Source organism: Electrona antarctica (assembly GCF_951216825.1).
Source record: "Electrona antarctica genome assembly, chromosome: 2".
Classification (NCBI taxonomy): Eukaryota; Metazoa; Chordata; class Actinopteri; order Myctophiformes; family Myctophidae; genus Electrona; species Electrona antarctica.
The window spans coordinates 32,346,560-32,365,441 of record NC_136807.1 but is presented as its reverse complement, the minus strand read 5'-3'; the positions used below and the strand labels follow the sequence as shown (position 1 = coordinate 32,365,441).

Below are 18,882 nucleotides of genomic sequence, written 5' to 3'. Positions count from 1 at the left end.
TGTGCACAACCATAGCTCACAGCTAAGTATAAATTTAGATAACCCATGTGAGACAGATTTTTTTGATCATGGACATAATTTGGTACCGTGAGCCTCTTGCCTCAGGCTCAGACCTCAGCGTGTCCTTAATGTCTCACGGCTATTACAGTGAGCCTATGTACAGTATTGGGTATTGTACATTTTATGATTTATAAACCATGAACCATAGGTTGTCTTATACAATATAAACAGGCTTTAGAGAGCAGGTAAAAATAATAAAAAACACCCTGAAGAGCATCTAACTAAGCAGGGCTTTCCCAATTCATGCAGCCATTCTGGACGATTTCTGTAATGAACAATGATGAGTAATACTTTTTTATTGTACAAACACTGCAGGCGTATGAGTCAAACATACTTATTACCTAGTTTCTTAAATCATTCTAAGGGTTGAGTAAAGCTTTACTCACTGGTTGTGGACCAATAAGGACTTCCGCCAAGGTTGTAAATGGAGACAGGAAAAGAAGAAAAGATAGATATCACGACAGCCATACAAATCTTTATCTTAAAGGACTACTTCACCACTTTTCAACCTACCTTCATATAATTGGTCCTCACTAATGTTCATGATAAAATGCCACCATTTTTGTCTACTCTGTCTGTGTCTCATGGGAGGGCTGTGGGCAGTTCAGAAACCCGTCCACCAGTGACATCATCGATGGGAAATCCAAGCTAAGCAGCATGCGTGCACAGGCCGGCAGCACAAGAACCCTGCCTCTCATAAGATGCAATGGAAAAGCTCTAACTGCACTCACGTGTAAAAAAAAAATGCCCCATCAAACTTTCAGATGCTGTTTTTCTCCCAGTGTAGGAAGAATAATTAGGATTTTTATTGTGATCTCTCACTCTTATATTATATATTATCCATTGGTTTCTGTTGTGTGTGAACAATAATAGCAATTCAAAGCAGTTGTCCACATTCGCTGTCATAAGGGGAGGTGCGCTCATGATCACATCACGGCAGCAGAGCCTTTTTGTGCATGGCTGCACGCACACCTGCAGCCCATCAAGTATAATTTATGCCTCGTCCCGCGATGGTGTCGCGCACGCAGACCTCTACGCACATCCGCATCCGCATTGCGATGTGAGCTTGTATATCAGCTGTTCTCTGCGTGCAATACTGTTGCACAATGAAGTATAAATGTCTCCTAGGGTGCACCTCACTAGCCAACACACAAGAGGAGGTTGAATGAACTTAAACCAGCGCTCCCCAAAACAACAGGTTTGGAGATTTGTTGGGAATTGATTACATGAAACAGTCACCCGTGCGACCAGTCTCTGGAAGCCATCGTTCTCGCGATAATAAAAATCTAAATATACATATATTTTTTAATCTTGTTTTTAAAAGATCTGCCTAACGATGATGTGGATGGAGGTGGATGGGTTTCTGAACTGCCCACAACCATCCTATGAAAGATCTGCCTAACGATGATGTGGATGGAGGTGGATGGGTTTCTGAACTGCCCACAACCATCCTATGAAACACATGATGATGTGGATGGAGGTGGATGGGTTTCTGAACTGCCCACAACCATCCTATGAAACACAGACTGAGCAGGGAAGAAAATGTGGTATTTTATCATGAACATTAGTGAGGACCATGAATTATATGAAGATAAGTTGAAAAGTGGTGAAGTGGTCCTTTAACTGTCGAGATTCATTGTGTACTTTCAATCAATAGCTCTATTTGATTTCTTTGTTGATATTGTCTTTATGACCGACTGGTGTCTTGACTTATGCCATACTTGATTACTACAGTAGTTATTGGTCATATATGAGGTTTCTCTAACATCAGTGATTTTAAGTGTCTTCCCTGTGCTTTCAACCTTGCTGCTATCGCTGCAATTACACATGAATTTCCCTCCTGGGATCAATGAAGCTTTATGTTATCTCATCAAATTCTGTATGTGCTACCATTGCAGTATCCAATGTGTTTTTGATGACAGGATAAAGCAGAAGCATGATTAGAGGGCTGCACAAGCTATCAATAACCCGCAGGGTTGACTTTGACTGCAAATTTTGATTTAGTTAGTCTTTTGAATAAAGTGTAAATGTACAGTTGATTTATTTTGTCCAAAAAAATGTATTTTGGCAGGCCTTGATGGCATCGTAATGGGCCATTACAATGCCATCAAGGCCTACCTAAATACATGTCTCATTTTACACTTGGTTGCATTGCATGTTGTAGAAAATAGCCGATTTCAGAGTGCAACACTCGAATGCAACCAAACATAAAATTCCTCAGCTTTTAGTTCTACTGGATCTCTTCTACACTAGTCCCTCCCTAACATTTTTTGTCTCGTTTGTATTTGTCGACAAAATTGTCAATATATAATTAGTCTTAGTTTTAGTTATCATAGCTCAGTTTTTATTTTATTTTTACGAACATTTTTCATCATAGTTTTGGTCGACAAAATGAACAGTGACCTGATCGCATGACCTGGAATCCTTTGTAACTGATTTTCTAGCTCTCATCTCTTCATAGTCGGAGATGTTGGTCTGCTACTGAACTCTGAGAAACATATGTTTGTACAAAAGGCACTCATTAACATCATCCGGCCACCCTGCTTCCTCTTCTGGATATACAGCAACGCACAGTCACTTATTTCTTCAGATAATTGTCAACCAACATGGTCAAGAAACATAGTCGCAGAGGATTTGTAAGAATCAACAGCGTTTTGTGGCAGATTTTTTAAGCAGATTTATATGTGCTGTTGTCAAACAAGGAACTTAAAGCAGAGAGTGTGTAGACAATGTGTCTAGTATAATATAATATAATATAATATAATATAATATAATATAATATAATATAATATAATATAATATAATATAATATAACCTTTAACCTTCACCTTATGTGAATGACAGATATACTAAATTATAGTATACTGTTAAAAAGGTATATTCCCTAGTAGCATACGTGCACGTCACTTTCCAATTAAACAAGGCTGTGTGTGTGCGTGCGTGCGTGTGTGCGTGCTTGCGTGCGTGCGTGCGTGGGAGAGGGAACTTATTATGCACCAGGGGAGATGCTTGCTGGGACTCAGAAGCCAATGAAAAGATTGCATTGTGCCCACCTTCTTGTCTGATGCCCAGACTTTTAATAAGTGTTTAATGCCTAGAAAATGAATGTCCTCCCCAGCCTTAAAAAAAAGTCGATGCCCGTTCTTTCGAGATCCAGTTCTCAGATGCATCCGAGACCCCATCCCCCAATGGACCACAGGCAGATGGTTAATGATGAAATATAGTCTCAATTTCAACACCAGATGGTGCTGCTGCTCTGTAATTATGCAGTGTTCCAAGCCATATCAGTCTCACTAACTATATTTAACCACAAAATATTACCCAAAGAGCTGAGCTTTTGCAGTAAGATAACAATTATATTTCTTTCAAACAGAGACACATACATACACATATATTTTTGTTGTGTTGTGGTGGCAGTTACCATATGGAAATCAATCAGGACAACTGGGCCAAGAGTGCAGATTCTCTCATTTCTAGCTCATCTCCATAGGCTGACATTTAAGCCTGATTTAGACTTGGTCGTACAGCTGTGTTGCGGCCCCAAAAATAGCTAGATCTATAAGCTCACAACAGTCACAGATGAGACAGGTTGTGAGCGTATAGATTGGCTATTTTCAGTCGGCAACACCGCCGTACGACAGAACATAAATTAGGCATTATTAGCCAACAACACTCAGTCAGAGGTCTGAAACTGTGCCAGGTCACAATGTGACAGGAATCCTAATCTGCAGCCATTATTTGGCCGTTCTTCTTTATTTATACTTTGGCATGGCCTATATGACCCCATTTTGTGTCATGTGATGAAAATTTATTTTGTCATACGATGAAGTATAAATGAGGCTGTATATTTGATTCTGTCTCCCTCCGTTTCTGTAGCAGGGCTTTTCTTTTGCTTTTCCTTCAGGGTCCAGTTGTTTCTGTGAATCCTTAGGGATCATGGAGCACCTTCTAAATGTATTTTTTCTTCCTTAAATGAGTCAACATATCTGCTCATAAGACCACAAGATACTAACTTGCGAGAAGCAAGAGCATATAATGCAAAAGTATTATTTCAATATTACTTCTCCTGACAGGAAGGGATATTAATATTAATACACGCATGCATTTACAAAAGCGAGGCTCATCAGTTCTCATGGAGATATGGAGAACCTCTCCACAGTTCTCAGACATTGCCTGCCCTGGACATAAATGTCCGTTGTGCCCCAACACCTCCCCCAAGCCCAAAAATAGTGCCGTGGATATGTGGGTATGTGGTATGGAGATATACATATCTGCATGGCGACTGAACCACCTGCTGGTGATCCAGTTGAAGACATACATCATTATGTGTAGGGTTCTATTTGTAAAAGGGAAAAAAAAGAATACAGTGGGGTAGGAGGGGGACATTTAACCACTTACATAAATACATAAACCATATACTATAAGTATGACTGTAAGGGGAGGGACTGCAGGCGGACCCGTGGAAGTATGACGAGGAAAACACATGCAGCTGTGCTTTAACGTTGAGCGCGTTTGCACTTCTGCAGCTTCGCGCCAGATCAGTCTCTATCCTTTTATATACTCTATGCGGGATGACCCCAGACTTACCCCCACCCCCAGTAAATCCAACCCTGGACATAATTATTGTGACCTATGTGTTATTTATGACCAAATTTGTCTGCAAGAAATGATTTGGAGAAACTTCACAGCAAAGTGGATTAAAATGGGGTCAAAAGATTAAAGTCATTAGTATTTCTATACTGCACTTGCAGAAGTGTCACTGTTATTACTTTAAAATGGCTGACAAAGCTTTTGAGTTCAACTCCACTGCTTGTAATACAGAGGCCTGGAACATGAAAGGAATCTAAAGTGAGGGTAATATGATCTCATCTTTTCATGCAGATGTACTTTATTGTACCAGCTAGACTCACCTCGGATTAAATACAAAGCAAAGCTTGGCAGGGCACCCAAACTTTGGAACCCTTTTTGTGTGAAAGAAAAGTGAAAAACTTAGTGATTTGATCCCTTTTGAACAGAACTCCAGAGATATAAGATGGTAAAGAAGCTGCCCATGGACTTACAAAATGTCAAAAACTTTTTCAAAAGTAATGAGAATAGCATATCTCACTTTAGGATTAAAGTGAGATTATAAATAAAATCCAGTGACGGAGCAGACGTCTGCTCCCCGAGTAGAGCAACGATGGCCGTCAGCTCCAGAGACTACACCCCCACCCTGAGCCTTGCCCTACCATAGGTTCCTCATCCCATTCCACATTCATCTCATTATACATTTCAATAAACTGTTAAACTTAAGGAGGTCTCTTACTAGTGTACGTGCAGCTAACATAAACCCTATGGTATATACTTCGTTGTAAATTAAATGCCAAAATACCTTCACTAAAAACGCCGGGACAACGCTCCACACGTCCCAAACTCTTCTCCCTTCTGGCTCCAAAAATATGGAATGCACTTCCCATTACAATCAGAACTGCAGCCTCACTCCCAATCTTCCGCCGTAGTCTGAAAACCCACCTCTTCAGACTCCACCATGGCCCATAGCACTTACCCTAGCCGCTTAGATAGGCATTTAGGCATTTAGCGTCTGCTAAATGCCTAAATTGTAAATTGAAAAATAATTGCAATGCGACACATTGTGAGCGTGTTCACTAAAAGTTTGCTATTGACCATATGCAGACCGCTGCCATCTTGCCAGCAAGGTGGTAACTAGATGCAATTTCCCATTGACAGCCCATATATCCAAACAGAAAAGTCCTATCTGATTGTATTAAACGACGTCAAACTCAATACTTGCAGCTGTACGTAAAGCTTGAATTATCCTCTTTATATCTGCAAAGTGTTTCATAAAAATCACACCCGTGTGAACTGAGTGGTGTAAGGTTTTATATAGCATGATCAGCTGTGGTCTGACGTAATGTCTGACGTTAAAGATCTTTGGCTAGGTAGACTCGTCTTCTGATGTGATGATTTGTGACCATGAAGTTGATTCAGCTGGAGTTTTTGTCCGATGTGAGGTATTATATAAGGTAAGGTATTATATAGCCTGATCAGCTCTGATCTGACGTAATGAAATCACACCTGGATGTGATTTCACAACTGGCTTTTTTTGTGCAGAGAAAATGAGCATGGTTGCTACGGTCATCCAGTTCACCCGGGTGTGGTTTAATTACGTCAGAAATTATTTTGAACATAGCAACCATGCTCATTTTTTTCTGCACACAAAAGCCAGTTGTAGGAGTGGTTTACACCACTCAACAAAAATCCACCGTAGATATGTTATGAGCTACTTCCTGTCAAGAAATTCCTTGCAGGTGATCTTTTTTTGTGTTGATTGTGATATCAATCAACGGCCCTGCATAGCATACCACCGTTTTGAATTTGGACATAATGCAGGAGGTTGCTTTACTGAAAACGAGCGCTTCCCAAACTCCACACAACTCCAAAATCACCTGCAAGGAATTTCTTGACAGGAAGTAGCTCATTATGTCTACGGTGGATTTTTATGAAACAAACACTTTGCAGGATAATTCAAGCTTTCCATACAGCTGCAATGTTGATGAGTTTGAAAGTTGTTTAATACAATCAGATAGGACTATTCTGTTTGGATGTATGGGCTGTCAATGGGAAAGTGCATCTATTTACCACCTTGCTTTCAAGATGGTCTGCAATCTCTGCATATGGTCAATTATGACATGACCAGAATAGGGACCCGAATGTGTGCAGGGATATTTCACTTTCAAACATGTTTGGGGTCATTTTAACATCTACATCTACAAGATCTTTGTTAGCACTCACCCAGACAGTTTTTAAGTTGCTTGATTCAGTATTTGATATCCATTTTATCATACATGCCCCCCTACAAAGTACCCATTGTAACTTCAAACCCCATTTTTACTGTGTTAGATTACTTTAAAACATCTAATATGTGAGGGAGCCTTGTTTTTGAGTGGTGTAAACCACTCCTACAACTGGCTTTGTTAGTGCAGAAAAAATGAGCATGGTTGCTATGTTCACCCTGTTCATCCGGGTGTGATTTCATTATGTCAGACATGATTTAAACCACTCCTACAACTGGCTTTGTTAGTCTGTGCAGAAAAAATGAGCATGGTTGCTATGTTCACCCTGTTCACCCGGGTGTGATTTCATTACGTCAGACATGATTTCATTACGTCAGACCGGCTATATAAGACCTTACACCACTCAGTTCACACGGGTGTGATTTTTTAAATTACTTTTTTCATTACTTTAAAAGTTTTTGGGAAAATGGAAATAAAGTTATGTCAAAAATAATATCAAAATACTGAATCAAGCAATCAAACTGTCAGTCTGGGTTATTCACAAAAGCCAGAGTAGATGTTAAAATGGCCCCAAACATGTTTGAAAGTGAAATATCCTCACTTAAAAGTCAACGAGCTACACATGCAAATACAGCAGCAACTTTTAACATGCTGTCTGACTCGCTAACATCCATCCAGCTGTTCAATGCCATTATAGAGACTCATCGTTAGCGTGAATGATCTTCAGACACCAATATTCTCATTCTGTGAGATGAGATTAAAGTTCAGACATTTCAATGAGAACCTCTCATGCAGGGTTTCTCAGGGCTCACCACACAGTCACATCTGGAGCCTCCTGACCGTAATGGCTTCTGTCAGCCAATTCTCACTCTGTCATCTAAATGAACAGCGGACTGTTAACACCCCGCTCTGAATGCTGTCGTCTGGAATCATTATTAGAGCGAGGAGGGTGTGATTCTGGACCTCCTGCCGAGGATCCACTGTGGATTTCTACTATGTTATATTACACCATTTTCTATTATCTTGCATTATTATTATACTTAGCCTACTATTATACCTGTTATTGTTGTCATCGTAGTTTTACTATTGTTGCTGCTATTGCTTTCTCTCTCTGTCTTTCCCTCCCTCTATTTCTGTCTGTCTGTCTGTCTCTCTCCAGCTCTCTTTATCCCCTGACACAGTGAAGGCAGATGCCCACCCAGAGCCTGGGTCTGCAGCTCGTTGCTTTAAGGGGGAATTATTCGTTGTTTTGACACGCACGCACGCACGCACGCACGCACACACGTACACATAAGAAATCTCCAAATTATTCAAATGAATTTCAAGCAATACTTTGATTACAATTCTTCATATTTTTCATTCTTCATATTTTTCATCATCCACTGTAGACTTACTGTTCTGTTCTACCCACTGTACTTTTATACAGTGGACTGGTGCACTTTGACCACACATACTGTATATACACACCTGTTATAAGCACTTTCACCACACCATTTTCCATGCAGTCCAAGTTCTGATGGCCATGCAAGATTTCTCTAGTACACCATTTTTTTCATAATCCCTGTGCATTAAAGACTTTTGACTCGTTTTTCCCCCTCTTACTATATAAGTTAGTCCTCGCTGTATCACTTTTTCCGTACCCGTATTCATAGGTGATTTTAGGGGGGGGGGGGGGGGGTGCCCTATACCCGTATAGTGTATTTCATATTCATAACTGCTGTAATGTGCATGACAACTGAACTTCCCCCATCACAGGATCAATACAGGTCTAGGATAGGGCACTATAGGGTTAATGTGGTTAACATACTTAAAATAAATCACACCCGTGTGAACTGAGTGGTGCAAGGTCTTATATAGCCTGATCAGCTGTGGTCTGACGTAATGTCAGCGACCATAGTAACCATGCTTATTCTTTTGGGCCCCACGTACAGGTACACACAAACACGGATACAAACAAAGCTGGTTGTTGGAGTGGTTTGCACCACTCAAAAAAATATATATATTATAATATCAATAAATATCATAATCAAACATATCAGACAGTCTGCAGAAGGAGGAGAGGACACTGGAGCAGCACGGACATTTTAAGCCTTTTATTTAGGTGCTAGTATACAAACGACTAACGTTTCCACCTAAAAGGTCTTCATCAAGGTCATATCAGACAGTCTATTCTACATTATACCCCATTTACATTATAATAGATTAATTAAAACATCTAACTGCTGGAATCCTGATGCTATTTTTTATTTTCTTTGAAATCTTAAGCATGGAGCCATGCTGCCCACATGTAAACCATGCAGATGACTCCAATGTTATCGTTGGACAGTAGTTTCTCTACAAATGTATAACATAAGCCCTCAGATGTCGGTGGGAGGGAGCGGGGTGTTACCAGAGAATCTCTACTGGATATTCATAGATTTTCAGCTGAACAGAAACATCCCAACAACAAGCACAGTGGAAGTGAAATGAATTCCTCCTCCCGCTGCCTTGAGAAGAGAACATCGTTCTTCAGTGCAGATGTTACATCATGCAAATCATTTCATGTTTAAAGCTCAGGTCAATGTGCCAAAACAAGACAAGCAACACATTTCTACATGATGGACCACAGAAGGGTACTATACAAGAGTCTGAACTGTAGAGAAAATTACTCATTAACCACTTAAACTCAATACTTCGTTGAACAGAGTCACCCAGGGGTCTATACACTTTGTCTCTACAATAAATCTCGATGTCAAAATTAGCAGATCTACAAGCTCACAATGTGTTGTGTTGCGATCTGTTGTGAGCTTGCAGATCTGGTATCTTTGCTGAATGTTCGCTCACAGAATAGAGATGGTGTGGTTAATGTTATTATTAAGTAATGTTATTTTATTTAGTAATGATGGCAATAGCTCAATCTCTTTTTCTAGTGATTCTCTATCATCCCGGGACTGGTTATGATTACTCGGAAAAGCATGGCAAATTAAAATGTCAAATTAAGGACAGGATAACAGGAGATTAGTTCCACAGTGGAATCAGTCGTCTCAAGACTATAGATGACTCACGCAAGAGAAAACACAGGAATATAAATCAGCCATTTTATCCCTTTTCATGGATTAAATTATTTATCTGCATATGGGCACTGATAACTGGAATGGTGCTGTGTTAGGGCACAAGACCTCGTCGGGGTTGATGAAAGGCGAGTGGTGAATTAATTTGAACTCTGCAAAGCCTTACACAAAGCCTTAAACATGCCATTTGTTTCCACGCATAGCTAATAGGCTGCTGTGTAGCGGATTAAAGCAGCATTATGCACCTGGTGTGTACATGCCCTGTCAGAGCCAGACGCAAAACTATTGATGCATACATCTGCATGGTGATGTATGTTTGTACACACATCTGGACAGAGATAACGCTATTGTGATTTATTCTCCTTTTCTGTTATGAGATATCACTCCCTTTTTCCACCCCCAAATCCTTCCCAATCCCTCCCCTCCACCCCACCCAATTGTAGAGAGCAGAGCAGCGATGCGTGTCTCAGTGAGACCTGGTGAATAGTAATGAAGCGAGCTCTGTGTCTATTTGAGGGAGAGAGCGAGAGTGGGAGAGTGAGAGGAAGAGAGATATTGAGAGAGTGGGGGAGAGAGGGGAGGGTTTTAAGAAGGAGGAGGAGGGTGGGGGTCTCTTCTTGAGGCACTGATGCAGCACAAGCCGTGGTGAGGAGAGAGTGTGCGAGCATATTGGTGGAGGAGAGAAGGAGACACAGTTAAGCATTAATCCTCTCGCACCCCCTGTGACACCATCGACGGCCTCATCACTCATCCCCCCCGTCGGCGCGGCGTGACTCCGTTCACCGAGATCTTTTAACAAACTGTATCTTTTCTCTGGACCGCTTCATTATACAGTAGCTCATTCTCTCCCCCCACCTCACTAAAGCACCCATCCTACCCCGCCCCACCCAACACTCTCAGAACACGGAGGGGGGGGGGGGGTATTAGCAGAGGAAACGATAGACGAGTAGAAAACTGAATGTGTCTCGGAGAGAGGGGGCAACGGCACCTGCTGTCTTCATCCGAGATTCGCCAGGCGAAGCGAGCATTCTTCCCCCACTAGTAATGGACTGTTAGGAGGACAAAGAAACGAGTAACGGGCGCTCGAGAAAAAAAAAAGACTTCAGGAAAAAAAACTAAAAACAAAACAAACAAAAAAAAAACGGGGTCTCTTATGGGGATATGGGAATCTTCCAGCATTTTGTTGTGTAATATGCTTGTTTCATTGAATCATCAAGACTGCCAACAACATGTAAAGGGGAAGTTGAAGTGGGACAATGAAATATATGATATGAAAGAATCAGGAACCGCAGAGAATATGTGGAAAACAAAAGGTTTCAAATAGCAGATCTCCATGCTCACAATGTGTCTCACGGACGTGACAAATTGTGAGGTTGTAGATCTGTGAGGTTGGAGATCGATGCCGCAACACCGTCATCATAAGACAAAGTATAAATTGGGTTTTTAAAATGGTTTCACCTCGTCGTGAATTTTGGGTTATGATGATGAACTAGGCTCAACTGGAATATTCAGCAAACGGCCTGCAAAGATCAACCAGAGAGCCACTTTTGAATGGAAGGGAACACAACACAATAGCAGCCCCCCCTTCCACTTCACCCTCTCTTTTATCCCTTCCATCCAGGACCCATGGGCACTCTGCCAACTTGGAATCTTAAGAACTCATTCAAAGAACGCCAAAGAAAGGGACTTGTTTAAAAAAAAAAGAAAAAAACAGGACCCATTCTCTCTCTCTGCCCTTGTTTTTCCTCTTACATTTCCCATGTGAAGAGAGGGATTTCTGCACGGATCGAGGCTCGCATCTGGGGGTTTCAAGAATTGCCATTCAAGAAACGTTTCTCGTCAGATTTGTGATTTGAGCGTTGCATTGTGAGCGCACAGTGATCTCCCAGAGCCTCTCTCTCTCTCTCTCTCTCTCTCTCTTTTCATTCTGGCTTTCCTCTCCCTCTGTATCTCTCCAGTCTTCCTCCTGCTCATATAGTAACTCCTCCCACCCACTACCCCATTGTCTCTCTCTGTCTATACAGTATCAGGATGCCACAGTCACACCAGTGGGGGCACACAGGAGGGCTACAGGGAGGTAAGTGTCAGTTTATAGCCTTGAGAATGCATCCGTCACTAAAATGCATAGAGCCGTTAATCTTTAAACTATTTGAACTAGCAAGTGCACTGAGGAGAGAGAGAGAGAGATATTTGAGAGAGAGAAGAGAGAGAGAGAGAGAGAGAGAGAGAGAGAGGAGGGCTTCACTGCTGTTTTAAGGTTTTTAATGTGTTACACAAACTGTTCCAGTGTCTGGCGTCTGTACAGTCAGACAGAGATAAGGAACCACAGTGATTAGATCAGAATATCTAGGCAACAGTCTTTAAGAAAGTATTTTGTCAAATTATGGAATGTTATTTTTGTTGTGCATTGTTATTGTAAAAGGGGTGTGGGATGTATGCACGCGTGCATGTGTGTGCGCGTAAGTGTGAGCGTGCACCTGCGTCAGTGTGTGTGTATGCGTGTGTGTGAAAGAGAGATTTTCTGAATGTAGTGTGTGTGTGTGTGTGTGTGTGTGTGTGTGTGTGTGTGTGTGTGTGTGTGTGTGTGTGTGTGTTGGGGGTGGGGTTACAGGTGAAGTCTGCTTGCACTTAGAAATAAAAAGGTAATTAAAAAAACTACAGACAGAAAGACACCTGACGTTTGCTAATCCGAACAACGTCTGTCTTTCCATAGAAACATCTGGCCAGCGACTGTGGGCTCAAATTGGCTCCCGGTAGAGAGGGAGCGAGTGTAGGATGTTTGGGATTACAGCTAATCCTCCCTGTGGCAGAGATTCACCATCTCGTCTGGCCCGAGTCTGACACAGCTAGAGGTTTTACTCATTTATTCTGAGACATGCATGAGAGCACGCAGTGAAACCCTCAGTGCCCATTTAACCACTTCAACCCTACAACAGTGCATACTTCTTTGACCGACCAGGGTCCCCTCAGGGGTCTATACTCCCCCCCCCCCCCCCCCCCCACACACACACCAAATTTCCGTCAGTGCCTTACCCCTTACCCCTAAACTTTTTTTTACCCTTTTTACTATTTTGGAAAAAAACATTTTTGTACTTGTGCTGTACGTACTGTACAAGCCCTCATCCCTGGCTCACCGAGGTTCACTTCACATACATAGGATTAATCTTCAGTAACAGTTATTCTTGCCCTGCACAATCAACACAATGTGTGTTGTGTGGGTGTGTGTGTGTGTGTGTGTGTGTGTGTGTGTGTGTGTGTGTGTGTGCGTGTGAGTGTGTTAGGCTGTGCAACAGTGACATTTGGTGGTGAACAAATGCTATAACGCTATTTTCGTGCTCGGACCTATTTTTTTTTTTACAGTCTATGGCTCGGACAGACTCAGCCACCCAGCCAGGGACAGACCCAGATAGCTGTCTATATAGGAGTGGTTGCACCACTCAAAAAGGCAAAGAATTTTAGAGATAAGGGGAAAGGCACTGGCGAAAATAGGGCCCCAAATGTCTTTGGCGCAAAATACCTATTTTCGTTGAATGTTCGACTATTATGACCAGAACAGGTTCTGAGGTTAACTCTGAGTGTAAAATTGACCTATCATTACGGTCTTAGAGTTTACCAGGGGTGGTGGTGGTGGGGGCGGGTGGGGGTGGGCCGGGGATTTTACTGTTGGGTTTGGTGACGTGCTTCAGATGACTCTGTTCCGATTCAAGTTAAGAACATATTCATTGTCACCACTTGAAAGTGTGAACTCCTGTTTATCCGTACAGTGTATGAGGCCAACAGGGGACAGCTAATTTAATTCATGAGCCGTTAATTGGTAGTTTAATTAACAACGTTAAAATCATTGCCAGACCTTTGCCAGTCTTTCCAGCATTTAAAGCTGCAATCTGTAAGATTAATGTCACTCCCAACAGAGATAGGTAATTTCAGCGATGACGGAATTGCAATAAAGATGGCGACGCATCTATCGTCCAATCAAGTGCTCCATCTGCTTCAAATAACTTTACCCCCAGCATCCATATTCTGAACATTAGCCAAAAATAACCCATCTACAAGCTCACAAGTTGTTGTGAGCTTGTAGATTGGCTATTTTTGGCTAAGAGATTTGGTGTTGTTGACAGAAAAAAGAGGCCCAAGTACAGTTTACAAAGTCTAGAGGTGCCACATAAACCATAGCGTCCCTAATCTGGGGTGAACATTCGGCTAAAATTCATTTTTGGTGTAGAGGAAAAAAACGAATTGGACAAAGTATAGAGTCCAGTCAATGATTTATATGGGGTTAAGTGGTTAAGAGAAAATATATGGTTATAAATGTAGATGTAATGACCAAAGTTGTGTCTTTAATAGTTTTTTCACAATACCTTCCTTGTTTTGACTCTACGGCTAGGAACAGGTGGATACAAAGTGGAGTGTACATTATGCTCTCAGTAGTGCAGAGTCGCCGTAGTACTACAGGAAGCTTTGTGCGCTAGTAGAGAGAGAGAGAGAGAGAGGGGGGGGGGGGGGGAGAGGGGGGAAAAAAGTCAGGTTCGTCTCAATGGGGCTTTTGTTGTTGGGAGTTGGAGGCAGCAAAACAGTGAGTGACAAATACCTGCTGGCCCCTCTGTGTCTCAAATACCTCAGCTCTGAACTCCATACAATGTCAACAACTACCTCCTCTGTCCTCCTCCTCTCCACGTCCACAAGTATCTCGCTGTTTTCATGTTTTTGTGAAGGCTACTGTGTTTTCTGGGGAGGGAGGCATCTGGCTTGGCAGATTTGGGCCGGCGTTCAGTATCGATGGTATACAGTATCTCTACACAGTTCTCAACATTTGTCATGCCATGGACCCCCTTCTGAAAATACGAAGGACCCCCAGAAGAGAAGATTTGTGTTTAAAAATAATAAACAAATGATTTAACATTTTTCACAACACTTTCACTATTTAAAAAAATAAATGTACAGATGTACAAGTTCGCAGTGCGGCACGAAGTGACACACTGTGAGCTTGTATATCTGCTATTTTTGAATAACCCATGTATAAATGGATAAAGTAGCTAAAATGATTGTGATGCTGTAGCCTATTAACACATTTAGCTGGGGGGACCCCCTGGAGCTCTCGTTGCTCAAGTTGGCTTGAGACGGCGCCCCTCCGTCGCGGTCTATGGGGAGGATTTCAGGGTAATATATATGGATTTGGGGGTTTTATAGTAGTGTAATCTGTAATGTACCGAATTGCCAATCCGTGTTATTTCACCGTGTTTGGGTGAGATTGGGTTGCTTAACCACTATGGTTGAGCGGAGTCCCTCAGGGCTCTATGCTAGTATCTTTTCTGTGTTCGCTCTATACATTAAATATCTTTGCAGAAAATAGCAGATCTAGGCATTTTCAGATTGTAGATCTCACGAAGGTTTTCAATGAGAATAATGGATCCTGGGGTTTAAGTGGTTAAAATCCTCAGTGTGCTGGTCAATATCCAGTTTAACTTTTCATTAAAAACATGAAATCCCCCAAGAATATTACTGTGTAAATAAAAACAAAAACAATCACACTCATGTGAAGTGAGGGGCGCCCACTGTGGCTGCCACATAACGTCACAGGGATCATTAATTCATCGCAGATTCACTGCCACTATATACGTTACACAAGACATGAATGCAGTGTCTTATTGTATTATATTTGTAAAAATCACACTTGTGTGAAGTGAGGGGCGCTCTTGTTATCATACATCACTGTACATCACATTCTGTGCTCAGCCAATCAAATCATCGCTATGGGGTACACACAAACACACGAAGCTGGGCACATAGGCGACCCTCAAAAACAAAACCAGTCACAACATGTATTTATATTGGCCACATTGCGTCTCACGTTGGCATGAAACAAACATTAAAATCCATAGACTTGGCTAGCAAACGTTTTTTGTTAAAAAGTGCTATAAACAAACAATATAAGTCATAGACTTGGCTGTCATATGATGTCATTTCAAGAGCCATGCATTGGAGGGGCAAAATAATAATAATAAAACATTCCAAGAACAGTGAAAATATCAGTTCTATAAGCTCTAGCAGATCTACTAAGCTACATTAATTATTTAAAAAAAAATGTACATTTGGATCCCAGGAGGCACCACCACATTTCTCTTTTGGGTCTCCAGCTGAAAAGGTATGGGAAGTTGGGAACCCCTGCCTGCATTTAACTCTGAAGAGTGCACATATGGAACCAAATGGACACTTACGGGTCCATTTGGTTCTATTTCTACTCTCTTCAGAGTTAAGTGAACACTGAGGATTTACTGTGTCTAAATTATCTGGGCAAGTGGCCAATGACCGTTCTCATTCCAGTTCCACAGGAATGTGAATGAACTATATAATGAACACATTATACTGAAACAGATTGTAATGAAGCCATCCTTCATAATATGATAATATCATATCTTTGGTTAATGTAAACTAAGAATGTGTTGATTGAATGGCGCCCAATACTGCTGTAATGAAAAATGTGTAAGCATGTCTGGAATGGTTGATTGATTATACTGTAAGACAATCTGCATCGAAAGTTTGCAATTACTACTCTCATATCCATCTTACTAAACATTTTTGTTCATTAGCAGATTCTAGAGAGATTTTTTTAGCCAGATGAATTAAATAAAAGGCTAAAGTAATGAAGTCCTTTGTAGAGAAGGAGACGACTTTCCCTGAATACATAAGACAGAGTTTACATAACCCGCCTTGAATTAAATTACAAAACCCTTTGATTAATGCTGTACCTTCCCATCATAAATATTGATTTAAGGCTGCAATTTTAATCAAATATTATTATTTTAATAGCCTTGGGAATTGAATGGCTTGTGGATAGATTAGATTAGTGCTCTGTTAATTCTGTTTGAGTTGGTAGTGGTACTGTTAAAAATAGATTTTTATTCCCCCAGGAAACATGAGATACTATAATTTAATTCCCTCCGTGTAGGTTTCAGATGAACACCACCATGTATTCTAGTTAATTATTCATGTAGATGGGAGTTTTAAACTGTGAATACAATCCGCTACCTCTCCCCTGCTAGGGCCAACCGATCGATATGTATCAATATTTTGATATGAGAATAGATATCGTGTGGGATTTTGCATATTGTAATGTCATGATGTGGCAAAAGTGTTGCCTTTTCCTGGATTTAATCACTTCCTAGCCTTAATTTATACTCCAGGCCTGAAGCCATCCCTGGCAGCCAGGTCATTTTGACCGTTTTGAAGTTTTGAAGTTTATTATCTTTGCCCATGAAGCTTTCAGAATGTTCCCCTTCCATGACCATCATCATCCATCACCATTCTATCATCTCAGAAATGTTTGACATCTGAAACATTTTCTAAATATGAATTTAAGCACATGCTACTTGTGTCTCATTTTACTTCAGTCATGCTAGTGTTAAAGATGGGGTGCCATATCTTTGTACTTTTTCTGTTTTGTATGTGGAGTTAACATTACTTCTGGGTGTGGTTATAATATGCAGATATGTCTACCCCATAGAGTTATAAAGGATAGAGGGCGGACAGCCGTGGGGCTGTCCCTGCTATTCATTTCGATGGAAGTTGCTCAGTGGCGTTTTGAAACACCTGGAAGAACGCTCTACACTTCAGCATTTTTTCTATTTGGAGTGGACACCAAAATGTGGTGTCCAAACCTGCATGGGGTTCCCTCGTGCTAAATGCACGGGCCTGCCTGCAATCCCAGCTCTGACCAGTAGGGCCGAGCACTTCAATGTTGGCCAGTCCTTCTGGGGGCTTGGTCTACCATGTTTATTTTTTATTTCTTTTTGAAAGCTGAAAGCCTTCGAGTCAAAAGGCCCAATCGAAAATACATACCGCTTTAGCGACACACTAAAATCAGCCCCTCCCCTTTTTATCATAGGCTGTCAACAGCTGTGGATGTGGCTTCAGTTCAAGTGGCTTCAGTTCAAGTGGCTTCAGTTCAAATTCTGCTATTTCTGTTACTGTTCTTGCTCTCTATTCTCAAGCTGTATTAACGTTTTGACTGCATATTTGTGGCTTAGTTTTGTGCTTATCAATTTGCTACTGTTTGTGCTTGTTATCCCACAACTGTGTCCTATGGCTTTCTATTCCTATGTGATTTCTGTCTAACATGTCACGTAGGGTCTAAAGCCATTGGGTGCAGAGTGGACGATCATCAACCATTGGACACACTGTCGGCACGCTATTTAATCTAGATCTGAAGAAAACATATTTGATCTCTGGAACCCTTTTTGTATTTAGCGTGGATCAATCTGTCCCTAACCTAATGTTGCATGTTGTTTTCACCAATGTTCACCAATGTCTCACCGAGGTTCACTTCACATAGGATTAATCTTTAGTAACAGTTATTCTTGCCCTGCACATTCAACACAATGTGTGTTGAAAGTGTGTGTGTGTGTGTGTGTGTGTGTTACTTCAATTGAATGTGTAAAATACTACACAATGAAATTGTACAAAAGCTACTGCAGTTCATTTCCCATTGAGACCCAACACTGATTAACTGCCTAAACGGCCCTGGAAAATGCCTGCCAGGTGAAAGCACTCAGACATACTGCAGCGGAAATATATTTCAGTAACTGCGAGACGAGGTTAGAGTTGAGATGAGGTTATTTCCTAATAGTTGTATCAACTTGTATGATAATCTATACCACTTCTAAAATAAACAGTTAACCATTTAAAATCCTAAAAAATCCTAAACTTTGTTTGACCTGAGTCTCCCAGGGCTCTTTGCTGAAAATAGCCGATCTACGCATCTTAGATCTGCTACTTTCACTCAGGAATATGCTAGGTTTCAAGATGTTAATATTATTACTAAACACACTCTAAAATAGTGAACATAGACAATCTATTGTCTTGTAGATCGGCTATATTCATAATCTTTTTAAATAATTACTTTTCCCCATAACATCGATTATTTTATTAAAATCCATTAGCTTTCATAATCGATTCAATCGATTAGTTCAAATAACTGTTAC

General features: G+C 41.1%; 1 protein-coding gene across 4 annotated transcripts in view; it reads right to left on the bottom strand.

Annotated features, from left to right (window-relative positions):
• mfsd4ab (major facilitator superfamily domain containing 4Ab) overlaps positions 1-18,882 on the bottom strand; it is a 35,954-nt gene that overhangs the window by 13,384 nt on the left and 3,688 nt on the right. For 2 of the 4 annotated variants that reach the window (XM_079518440.1, XM_079518441.1), the window contains exon 2: positions 14,263-14,369. The exons of the other annotated variants lie outside the window; for them this stretch is intronic. In XM_079518440.1, coding sequence (XP_079374566.1) covers positions 14,263-14,369 — 107 coding nt within the window. The remainder of the gene's footprint in view (positions 1-14,262; positions 14,370-18,882) is intronic. 4 annotated transcript variants of the gene reach the window in all.